General features: G+C 41.4%; 1 protein-coding gene across 3 annotated transcripts in view; it reads right to left on the minus strand.

Moving 5' to 3' along the window:
- The window catches only part of LOC146597464 (protocadherin-15-like), a 593,579-nt gene that overhangs the window by 70,487 nt on the left and 510,090 nt on the right, over positions 1-13,002 (minus strand). For all 3 annotated transcript variants that reach the window (XM_085302026.1, XM_085302025.1, XM_085302024.1), the window contains exons 25-26: positions 6,286-6,591; positions 4,776-5,000 (exon numbers count right to left, since the gene is read on the minus strand). In XM_085302026.1, coding sequence (XP_085158152.1) covers positions 4,776-5,000; positions 6,286-6,591 — 531 coding nt within the window. The remainder of the gene's footprint in view (positions 1-4,775; positions 5,001-6,285; positions 6,592-13,002) is intronic.

The following is a 13,002-nucleotide window of genomic DNA, read 5'->3' on the forward strand; positions in this document are numbered from 1 at the left end:
TTAAATTGGGCAATTTTAAGCCACCTACCTGCTTCCAGAACCAGGCCTGGCAAATATTTCCTTAAGAGTACTAGCATGAGTCATTTTTGTTTCCAGTTTATGCCCACTGCAGAAGTCACTGAGAAATCACTGYAATTTGTAAGACTTTGTTGTTTCATGAGGCTATGTTTTTATCTGAACATAAAAACACTGTGCCCTTGCTAACAGGAAGACCTTGGTCAGTTAAAAAAAAGAACAAAAAAAAAAGGAAAGGAAAAAAGATTATATATAATCCCAGATAACACACTTGGTGTAGTCATGTTGTTAGGACAGCACTGASAGCAACAAAAATGTCCCCATCAAGCATCAATACAAAAGTTTCTGTATCATCTGACAGCAGTCTAAAAAAATTCGCCCATCAGTAAAGCAGCAGAAGTATTTCAGCTGGTGTATCTTTCCGGTGTCACACTTGTCACGGAAAATTAATTTAACCACCATGGTTTGGGTACTCTCCATACCTTTGGACAGATTGGTGATAGCAATATGTTTACTGACGTTCATTGGACCAGTCAGTTTTTACTAAACCTGGAAATTCGTTCGAATTCAAGTTTACAACAGTCCCACTACTGCAATTAAGGCATGGTAAAGAGTTTCAGTAAACATTTGGTTGTCAGACTTGCAACATGGCATTGCTAGAAATGTATAGATTTGTCAGGCATCTTTTTTTAATATTATTTTTGTTGYTCTATCACTTCAAATCATCAGCTAGAGATAACGGTCCCATTACGCTCTACACTCTAGTTTAAAAACTAAACAGTAATCCAATCCCAGGCTATAAGAAAAGGGAAAAAAGCAATTATAACAAAAAAAGAAGAGACAAAGGAATACAAAATAATGCCGGTAATAATAATAATAGAAGGTCACAGCATAAAATATGGTGCAGGTCTGACAGCACAGTGATTTTATAATATGTATTTAGGAATATATTCTGCATTTAACAGTATTAGAAAYTGGAAAAAGGTTTAAGTCTTGTTTCTCTTAGGAAGCTCTATTACCAYGGTAATTGCTTCCAAATGCTAAATCCTAAAACGGAAGCGTACCAGTCGAAGGGCAACGACTTCACTCCTTCCAGCGCAAGGAAACCTTTATACTGCGAGAGGATACTTAAATTTGCTTGTACGAAACAACTCACCCCTCYCAAGCATTTATAAATTCGTATTTATAAATAAATAAAAGTCCGAACTGTTTCCTGGAGTTGGTAAGATTTTCATCCCTTAAACTGCCTACTGAAGACGGATAAAGCCTGTTGTGCATAATTAGATGCACGATGGATAAAACAAAAAAGTCCGTGTTCTTGATTACCAAGATCGCGGTGGCCRGTTCACCTGGAAGACAACCTGTGCAATCTCCCCTGCTGTCCCAAGGAAAGAGGGCTCGTTAGGGCTCTTTAATTAAGGTGCAAAGCCATGAAAGCAGTGAGGGGAATCTGAAAAACTGAAGGAGCAGMAGAAGAAAACTCAGTCTGTTTGAGGCTACAGACAAAATTTTCTTCGCATCTCRAGCAGAACTTGCTGCTGCTGCTTCTATTTCCTCCTTGGTAACGCCAGCAAGGATGCAACAGCATCTCATTTACGAAACAGGAAAGCAGAGAAAGAAAATAAGATGAAATTCTGTTTTAAGGAAGCTAAAAACCAATATTACCTCCTGGTTAAATAWAACTTCCCTGCTGGGTCCTAGGAACATTATTGCCTTGATGCTTGCTTTTGTTTTTGCTAGCTCGGCTTTGAGTTATTCCAGCCTGCCAGCTTTACGCTGGTTACATTAGGCACGTCAGTGCGCTCGGGCTTGCTGTATTTCCTTTTTGCAAYCTTGTATTAAAATAATTGCTCTAAAACCATCTCCTAAGCAAAGGGAAAATACAGTTACTAAGAGGAAAAAGTCACATCTGCTTCCAGCCTACRGCGGTGCTTCTCCAGAGTCACGGCAGAGCACGGGCACTGCGGGACGATGCACGAAGGGGCACGCGGGGAYGTATGGATGCTGCAAGGATGCGTCTACATGCAGAACCGCTTTCTGAATCGGTAGAAAGTCTGGCAGAAATTGCCCCCCCTCCTTTTTTAAAAGCAACAGATTTGTTTCCTTGGGATGCTGCAGATGTGAAGCTGCTCCGCAGCAGCTGCGAGTGGTGCCCTTACGCAGGATATCCTTGGCTGCGGGCAGCTTCGGTCGCGCTTCAAAGCTTACACACCAACGCAGGGCGACAGAAGCCTGGAAAATTCCCCGAGAGAAGGTTACAAATTCTGTATTCAAACGTACTTCCACTTTTCTGTGGCACTGGAAGGAGCTCCCAAGGTGGTTACGTACACCRACGGGGAAGGGGCTGTGCAAGCCATCCTCTACTTTATCTGTAGAGCTTCACCTCCAGAACAACAGATATTAGTCTTGTCCACTAAGAATAAACACAAACTGCCTTGCCACGTGCTTTGCCACCTCTCTATCCCTTTCCACCCCAGAGGTCTGCACCTCTCCTGGCTCTTCCCTCCTCTCGCTGCTCTCTTCCTTTCTCCATCTCTCGCATCCCCCTTTTGGGACGTCTGCTGGTGGATCCCTTCTCACCTCACATAGAGGAAGCACAAGGCTCGGATTTTGGTCTTCGCCCTTTCTTCCCCCTCTAAGTTTTATCTCTAGAAAGCTCAGCTGTAAGCTCAAATTTAACCGTTACTTCTACTCTAGACCTGATGACCAAAACACTAAATCAGTACCATCTCCTTCGTGCGTACCCACGATGGACATCCACCTAAGAAAACAAAATTTGTACCTTCACCTGTATTCTCCCTTGGCCGTCGCTGATAATGCCATCTCATTTGTGGATGGAAACCGTCATCTTAACCTCAGCCTTTATTTAATTATATCCACTGATGCTGCAAAAAGATCAGCCTGCCACTGAGTCTGACCACACTCACTTTTAATCCTTTCTTTGGTTTTCTTTTCTTCCTTGCACAAAGTATAACCCGCTTATCTTCAGTTTCTGGCCCTGTTCTGCACCTCACTTACCCATTTTTTACTGTTGAAACTGTGATTCCTGGCTTCAGCCCCATGTCCCAGCCTCTCACTTGCTGCCTTTTCAAACAAGCATCATCATGATCCCTTTCTGTTGCTCATGTGTGGGAAGAGTTTCGGGGGGGGGGGGGAACAAAACAAAAAACAATCAAAAACCCCCAAACCGACCCAAAACCTCCTCTTTTTTCATCCCATTAATTCCTTCTTGAACTCCCTTCTCCCACAGTGCTTCCTTGACAGTGAAAAYGCTACAAATTCACAGTCACACAACTGGTTCACCTGTACAATACCCCTAGGCCTTTTCTACGAATACATTCCTATTTGAAGACAAATGCCTTTAAAAAAATTATTTCAGAAATCCACTGCATTAGGAGTAAGTTGCTTTTCCAGAAAAAGCAAGCTTGAGCAACTACTTCCTTAAGAGTATAAACAGAAGAGGCTCAAGGAAYGATGTCAAAAGTTATTTTTCTCTTGCATTAGCTTCAAAACTGCCAGGGAAGAGAACAGGCTAGTAGGAAATCTTGGTGTCGTATCTCAATCCGARAAATTTTGCTGAGACAGAAAAGCATCGTAGAAACCTTCTTGCACCTTTGTGGTCAGAGCTAATAAGCCGAGACGCTTCCTCTCCCTGGGATAATTCGGGGCTGAGTAGAAGCTGAGGAACAGGATTACTCAAAATCCGGTCGCAATCCACAGCGCCTGCAGATGCACGCTGAGCCGAACCCAACCGACCGATTCATTTATGCAAAACGATTGCAGCGGACTCGCGCTTAAGCTGAAGCTGCCGGATCCCAGGCTCACGTCTGGGAGCTGCGCCTTTGCTCACGTTACAGCTTTTGCTTCTYAGCTCAAATGCTGATAACTAAAGTCTCTTCTCTCCTGCTGCTCTGCTCTTCACTGACAAAGACAACAAAAATGAAGCAACCAGGCAAAAGTATTTCACTGACTGGCTCAAGAACTGCACCTTTGGAAACGCACCGAAGCATGCTTTGAAACAGCTAAAATATCTTCCCCTCTTGAGCAAGAACTACATCAGCCCAACTAWGACAGGCAGTACAAGTGCTAATGTTTCAGCTACAAATGCTTGCATTTGCGGATGCCTACAAAAACAGAATACCATCTTCCCAAYGTTATCGGCACGATAACTGAAAGACGGAAGCGGCGCTGTAACTCAGTGTATGGAAATACTTCGTTGTGCAAAAAGCACTAAATAAGCACTTCTCTTTTGCGGCTCTGCATTTTCATGCAGCRGAACCCGAAATCTAAGATGCAGGATGCCACGTCAGCACTCAATACACCCGAACGGTTCATAAAATTACAATTTACGAGAGCTTTAACTGAAACATGATGGCATCACTTTTGCAAACAATCCCATCAGGCACTTACTCCAGTCTTCCAGAGATGCTAAAGGGCTAAATGTTTATGTCTGTCAGGTATTCACAAATCYATCCCTGCGCTTCATAAATCCACGAACCAGGATTTAACTACGTAATTCCATATAGCAGAATAATTACAGCTGCTATAAACTGTACAATTAACTGCGCAAATCACTGTCAGGGAGCGGCGGTAGCTTCTTCTTCTTCGTACAAATGCAAAAGGAAGAAAGCAGACGCAGCGCTGTCACTGTCACGTTGCCGGGTTTCATCAGGACACCTGTAAGGGCTGCCGAGATATTTTGTGTTGAACAGGAGAGTTTCTGACAAGTTTCTGAAAAACTGACAAGTTTTTCCRCTTACCTTTACTCTCACGGTGACAGTAGCAAGACCCGGAGGCATGGTGCCCCTGCTGTCGAAGGCTTCCACCAGAAAGGTGAAGGTTGCTTCCGTATCAGAGAATGATTCATAATCCAAGGACTTCAAAAGCGATAGCTCTCCTGTATACTTGTTCAGTGCAAAATACTGTAGCGCTTCCTGCGTTCGTATCCGATAGGTAATGTTAGAACCAAGATCCACATCTTTAGCCTGGAGAAGGCAATATAGAGGAAAAAAATATTTGCTTAAAAGCTAACAAAATCCATTTTCACGCAGACACAAAAACATCCCCAGTAATTTCTTTAAAGAACACAAAAAAGCATATAACCGGAAATACATGCAATTTCATCGTATTATTCTAATAGTACTGGATATACTTACTACTCTGCATAAACAGAAGGAAGAAAAACTTGCCTGAGGTTATTAAATCCAGAGTTACTGATTCCAGAAGCCACCTAGCATGTGATGCCAGCACTATATGCTGAGCAAGAGTCAGCAGAAACTCATTCTCGTTTCGTATTCTTCCCCAGAGGGGAGGACACTGGGCTAAACACACCCTGGGTCTCATCCAGGATGGCAGCACGGACATTTTTACTTGATATCTATATAAACCAACCTATTTTCATCAGCATGATGAGCATTCTACTGACGATTACTTTAACTGTTAATTTGTCCTAAGATTTATCTGCCACTAGCTTCAGAGAAAACCGTTCTTCTCGAAACTATCTCAGGATGGATTCTGCTTATCAGAGGACGCTGACCGAAACATCAGCACAATACACAGACTCCTTGCAGGAAGAGAATCTCAGCTGTCTACCTTAGTCTTGAGCAATTAGCTCTCTAATGTCTGAGTAACTTTAATAGTTGACGAAGAGAAGATGACATTCCCAGGAACCTACTTCATTTCAACTACCTTAAACGACGATCTAAGCATGGGAYGAATTGCTTCCAGAGGCAACTTATCTCCATTGACTATAACGTGAGTGAAGACATTTCAGTTGTCTAAATTAGTTGAGTAAAGTCATATCATGAGTAAAGTCACATCAGAGAATGGTTGAGGTTGGAAGGGACCTCTGGAGATCATCTAGTGCAACCTTCCTGCTCAAGCAGGGTCACCTAGAGCATGTTAGACAGGATTGCTACAAATGTAAATTGGTAAGAGTAACACGATGAGCTCCTATGAATGGGAAAAAAAAAGCATTCTGGAAAATAAAACACTTTTCCAAGAAAYTGCAACAGTAGCGTGGTTCAATTTTTCAAAAGAAAAGAAATTGCAATAGTAGCTCCCTCGGAATAGCAGCTCACTTCACCATCTCATTATTTTTATGTAGCTGTCTAAAGACCAAGCATTTCCCAGGCTGTTAGGTATGATAACCATCCCCACCCCACCCCCCAGCTCCAATTTACAATCTTYTACTTTGGTCTCACTGAAAAGTTAAATAAGAATGTGCTTAGTGCCCCAAGATACTTCCTTTGCTCCGTGACATTTTCTTACCTCTATTTGTAGGAAGACGGTACCAGGCGGTAGGTTTTCCGGCACGCAGACCGTGTAGGAAGAATTAGTGAAAACAGGGCTGTTGTCATCAATATCCAGCACCTTGATTGCTACTGTTAAGGTTGAACGGCGGGGGTCCACAGCTCCATCTGTTGCTTCCACAATAAGTTCRTAATAGTCCCTTACTTCCCTGTTCAGTTTAACCGCTGTATAAATGCTGCCGTTTGACGTGATACGGAAAAGATTGTTGAAGTTTACCAGGCTGTAATGAACTTGACCGTTTACTCCGGCGTCTGGGTCCGTTGCCTGAAAAAACAGAAGAAAACACCTTAGTTTAAGGCTTATTTTAAATGCAAGRGTCGTACCTACATGGGAGTAACAAGATAAGCGGAGGAAACACCCTACAGTGCAGGCTTGGCCCAAGCCAAGAGGGCCTTGGTGGCCACTCAGCAGTCCTGGGTTAGAGCAGCTTGCTTCTCACTGATACACAGCAAAGATAAAATAGCCCAGAAGGAAGAAAAAAAAATATATTGGYAGTGACAGAAATGTCTGTTTTCTGGATCCCAAGCAGACTTCAGGGGAAAACGCACATTTAGTTGCTCAGCCTTGGACATCTGAGCACAAAAGCAGAAGCCAGACTAGATGCTTGTAAAGTCAAAACACTTAGATGCACATGATGCTGAGGTATCACCAGGGCTAGGTGGCATCCGAGGGTGATTTTTTTTTATGCTGTTTGATTTAGGTGTTTCATCGCTCTCCAAGTCATTACTGAATCTATGCTTAGATGGATGTGGTCAGCAGACAGTAAGGAAGGAGATAYTAGTTGGAAATTTTCATTTCTTTTCACCTGTGCTGGGGTTTTAATCATCGCTCTCTGAAGAGCTACTGAACTTCTTATATTTCTTGTTTATCATGTTCTTCAAAACCAAACGCTGTCATGTTTGGTTTCGTGACTGTTCCTCAAGTCTCAGAAAAGGAAAAATGCATTCAAACCRGAAAAGATAAATGCTACTCAATTTTTGAAGCTTTTGGGGAGAGACGGTCGCGATTTTGTTTGGTTGGTATCTTTGTACTCACATACCGAACTAAGACTCGCGTTCAAGCAGCAGTAAATAGATCTTAATATTACAYACCTGCCTTTCTAGGGATGGACAAAATTCAGATTATTTTTCTTCCTAGAGCTGGTAGGACCTCAACATAATTTGCATGCCCATCCATTATTTTTTCCTCCTCCTTAATTAAATCAGGGCATGATTAATTAGGTCGCGTGAATTAAACAAAGGGCACTGCGTGAGCAAGGCATTTGCTTCACTTTATAAATGAGGCTACAAACCTCTGGGAAGATCGTAAGAGATCTTTACATTTTGTTATCAGAGCGGTTGTCAGGAAATTTCCCTGAATGTTTAATACCAGCAAAGGTGTTCATTATGAGACTTTATAATGAAACCATTTATCTTCCTAGAAATCAATTAAAAGTTAATTAAGATTGTTAATAGGAAAATTTTCACTCTTCTTTCCTCCTGCCCTGCATCAATACAATAAGCAGTAATAGCTACAACTTTATAATGACCAGTCTATAGATAACACATCTTTTTAATCAACGTATGGCTGATTTACTTAGTTTCCAACTGATCCTACTTGTCCCATGGAAACAACCAATTTTGTACACAGAGACCTTGTAGATGACATGCTGGAAAACCATGAGAAAGCTAGTCACCAAAATTTTAGAATTATTTTAGAATAGAGACATTTACATTTTAGGGAATTAAATTAAAACGACTTCCAAATAAACGGAAGGCTTTGCAATCTGCTCCCTAAAAAGGGGCCGATGTATATTTTAAACTCACGCATGTACATCCCTGGGCATAAAACCATTTTCCACATTCTGCTGGACTAATTTCGATCCCACTTACAGTAGCAGGCAGTAAAATTTCTACCGCATGGAGTCTTTAATTATCTGTCGGATATAAAACTCAGTGTCACCGCTTGACTGACACTGGAAAAAGGGACCGGCACTGCCCCACCGTATACTAATAACTAGCAGAAGCGCAATTTCCAAATAAACATCTACTTCTAGTTGAAGCGTTTATTTTCAAAAAATCAAAACCTATTCTAATACGATAAAGCTTTATGAAAACACTATTATTTTACCAAACCAGATAGTTTCTTCCAGTTTAARACCTTCATTAGTGAACACTTTATCTCTACAAACTTTAAAAGAGATAATRTGCCCTTTCTAGAGACGAAAGAAAAAAAAAGTTTAATCCACTTTTGAAGGGAATCATCTATCTGCCGGGTATATAAAACGAAATGAACTCTTCTTACGTGGAAATTATTCCACGGGGTCTAAGAACAGTTTGGGGAATCGGAACTTCTCGTGCAGCAGCTCTCCAGAGATGCCTACGAAGGACTTGCAGACAACACGGGGCTGGCAGGCTGCTCCTGCTTGCAGTTACTACGCTACATTCAAACGGGTGACTTAATCAAATCACCCTGATTTCATACCCACGACTGACCCCAGGGAAAGTTCTCTGACAGGTAAAAACCGATGCACGTATCAAATCTAGATCAAAAGAGAAGAGAGGAGGAGGTCTGCATGCCAAGGAGCTGGGCTTTCAGAAAGTCTGAGAAGTTTGGTTTTATGAACCAGCCCTGCTTGAACTTGCCGTTACCCTTAAAAGCAAAAGCTAGCAACACCCCAATAGCTCGAATTTCTTCCCTGAGCTGAATTACCACAATAATTACCCCAAAGACTGAAGTCAAAAAGACTATCTGAGGACTGAGGAGGAGATGAGAGGACATTCCTACATCCAGTGCATCAAGCAAGGCTTTTATAGTAGCTTTCACCGACAAGCGATCCTCAGCACATAAAAAGAATGGCAAAAGTCTTGAAGTTTTAGCTCGGTAAGACCCACAGTAATATGATGGCCAGCTAGGAGGAGCTACAGCTGTATTCCACCAACAGAAATCTGCCCAAAGCCCTCCCCATGTTGCTCATAGCAGAAACACAAGCTTCTCAGAGGCAGCAGATGCTGGGCTACTACCAAACTCTCGATGGCTGCAACGCCCCAGGTACGTCCTTTCTATCGGACACCGTAAGGGAAGTTGGAGCCGAGCTCCCCGTGCTGCACTGGCCTGAGAAGGTCTCGAAGACCCGTTTAAACTCATCAATCTTTACAAGCTTGGGGCCAGCTACGTGTAGGAAACATTTTCTCCCCGTGCTAAACTAAAGCAGTCAGMGTTGCAGGCAGCTAAAATAGACACAGTGGTGATTCATTAATACAAATGAGAGTAAGCAGCTAGACAGGACTAGGTGCCATCTCTCACAGGGTTAGCTTATAAAGYGCCAGAGGACAAAGCAAACCTGCAGACTTAGGAATACAACGGAATCATTACTTCATTCCCCAGAAAATACATCCTGCATTTACTGGAGACAGCATAGTCTACAAGATTATAGCCTTTATCTATTGCAGGAAGTCTCAATTTGCATCATCAACTATACTTCAATATTAAGGAAATCTCATGAATACAAACAAACAGTGTTCCCAAGTAATATGTTATGTTCTCAAACAGCTTAAAAATACAATTCTGGCAGACAAAAATTACCAAAGTCTCTCTTAAAGGATCATTAATTCTGAAATTTAATGACAAGTTCTAAAATGTCAACAATATTAATTATATCATTATCATTTGTTTTAGAAAAAACCTCCCACTAATATCCACAACTCTTGCTCACAGTGGCTAACAACAGGATGTAAGCAGGTTAATTGAGTTTGTTTTCAGCCTGCTGGAGCTGGAAAACTGCAGTATAATGCAATACCTTGTTCTCCATACTTGCCTGTACAGGAGAAGTAAGCACAACAGGTAGCCCTTCATCAAGGCCAAAAGCTGAAACGCTCTGCCTCCAGCTGCACCTCCCTAATAATTAAATTTTCCCTCCGGCCTTCTTTGGGGACTAAAGTTTTCCGTGTCCATTACCTACCCAACCAACACCTTCTGCTCTCCAAGAGCTTCCATGGTACGCCACCAGCAAATGCTCCAGCTCAGGGCAAGGACAGAAATCATGCTGMAGGCTGCGAAGCATCCTCCTGGGTGGGACTGCATTATTGTTTCCACGGATGACAAGAGGATTTATTATTATTATTATTATGGCATGAGAAGATTTGCAAGTCCCTCACCTGTGTCAAGGCCAAAGCATTTGGGTGGTGTGGCTCTGACAGCAGAGACGGGAGCAGTCATCCAGAAAAACAGGCATTTTCATTCTTTTCTTTCAGAATAAGGCTCTTCCTCACCTCTGTTTCTTTTTGCCTGAGGTTACACTTTCATTTCCCCAAYCCCTTCGTTCAGTGTTCTGAGCCAAGGAAAATTTGGGAAGGTACCAGCAAGTTTGAAAGACTACCCTTCGCTGAACTCAAAATAACATCAGAAATGGTACAGAAACAAGGAAACACTTTTGCCCTTCCAGTGTCATCAGTAATTCTCATACTTYTTTTTTCTTGCATCAGGCAATTAGGCTAATAAAACATGTTCCTAAACCGACATGGCTCCACTGTGTGCYCATTAAAAGGCAACTGTGATACTCCCTTGCAGTCCAAAAACCTACCAAAGTTCCCATCTGTAGAGCTTTCTATAAAAACAACAATTACATTATTTTTATATAAATCAGAAAAAAAAATCATCTTACTTTTTACAGAATTGTAGGATTAGAGGACTGCAGCTTTTGTACAAGGCTGGGATAAGAAATAAAACGTCTTTATTGTCTGTTCACACTCAACCAAAAACACACACAAGGGTTTTTAATGGATTTGATTCTGCTCCATAATTCCTGACATGTCTCAAAACTTAGCGCTGTATTGCAAGGACGGGCAGTGGCTTTGTTACAGCGTGSAATAAGTTTTAACTGCACTGAATTATTGCACAAAATAATTCTGCAGAATAGACAATAAAAGCGGATGTTGTAATAACAGGGACGCARGCAGTGATATATCGCTGGCTGCGGCAGTCCGGTTCACGTAGCCGGTCTAAATAATCCGGGGAGGCAAGCTGGAAATTAAAGGCAATATCCTCAATATTTTGGCTACTTGGAAATTTCAAAGCGACTCCTACTTCTTGAATGGTAYAATGCCTTACACTAAAAAGTCATATATAATCTCCACGAACATTTTARCAGATGATAAAATTGCCTTATCGAACAACAATTATCATTATTAATTTATTATTATTAWTATTWTTAAGTAATTTGTTGGAGAAACGTGGCACATGGTACATGTTCAAATACTGCAATATTTTGGCAGTTACACGAGCTGGGACTTCACTGAATGTTTTCCTATTCARTGCTAATTCTCGTGCATCTTGAGGGTTAGTTCTGAAACCAATTAAACGCGACTCTAAATAAATCTGACTAAATAAAACCGCACCGAAACGACAGCTGAACGCTACAGGCAAATGTAAATTAAAGTAAATGAAAATCCGGAAGCCCGTGGCTGTGAAAACATGATTTAACGGACTCGTGAGCCTCCTGCCAAAGTTAATCACATTGCAACACTTAAAAATAGTCAAGCTTTCTTTAGTTGGGAATGCAACCAACTCCTAAAGTCAGACTCGCGCTGGCTGTTTTCACGTGAAAAACGATTAGAAATTTTGCCTGTATGATGAGTATGTTTCGGGGCAATCTAGAGGTTAAACCAATGAATAAACACACACACACAAAAATAAAACACACAAACACAAAAATAAAAACAAACAGCTTTCTAGTGAGCAGACGAAACACATTATTTTAAAATCCCCACATTTAGCCAGGGCCTAAAAAGAGTTCTTCAATACGTTGATTCGTTTTTAAAATTATTTTTTTCATTCTCAACACTGCTGAGTCTTTTTTTTTTGAGATCGCCTTAACTAAAGAGCACTGGACCTGAGCTGGAAAGGTGGTAGCCAGCATCTCCCTGGGAAGCTACTTATCTCAGTAGGCAAACTCTGAAGATGCTTCCAGTTGCGTTTTGTTGTCTTCTGTAGTTCAGAACTTTAAAGAGAGCAATTTTCCTACGCAGCAATAGCAACACCACAAAGTTTGATTATTTAAAAATGAAAATAAACCTCCCCTCTGAAAGCGAGACACCTAAAATATTCTGCAAGAAAACTCCCTAATGTTATCTTTTCACYAGCAAGTCTTCAAGAGTGGAAACGCTGATCTAGACAACCATCCAAGCCACAAAAAACCCCCCATAATTAGACATTATGGTCAAAAGTCAGCAGGTATAATTTAAACCCTTCTAACCTGTGAGCTCAGGAAAACCTTCATTTCTTATTTCAGTGGCAGAAATCTCACCAGCCAAATTCAAAATAGACAGAATTGTCCATCAAAATCTGAACGTTACCTATAATAAGGAGAAAGGTGGGGGAGAAGGAGGGTATGGATTTGATCGGTTGCTTGTTTAGAAGCCCAGGTGAACAGACAAGAAACATGAAATTTTGTAGCCTCAGGAAAGTAAAGAAATAGAAAGTCTCATGCAGAAAACCAAGGATGGAAGAAAACAAAATTTCAACAGCCTCATGCACACCGTCAAGACTGTTATTAATGTTTTAATCTAGATGCTGGTAAATTTTCTACAGCTTTACCCTTCTGCTGATTGACATCATAGAGTATGTTCCTAAATATATCAGAATTACTATGATAATGTCACCTTTGAAGCCCAGTGACAGTGTCCTGAGGGCACCAAT

This window comes from Rhea americana, unplaced genomic scaffold (assembly GCF_003343005.1).
Source record: "Rhea americana isolate MKP2758 unplaced genomic scaffold, rheAme1 scaffold_183, whole genome shotgun sequence".
In the NCBI taxonomy this organism is placed as follows: Eukaryota; Metazoa; Chordata; class Aves; order Rheiformes; family Rheidae; genus Rhea; species Rhea americana.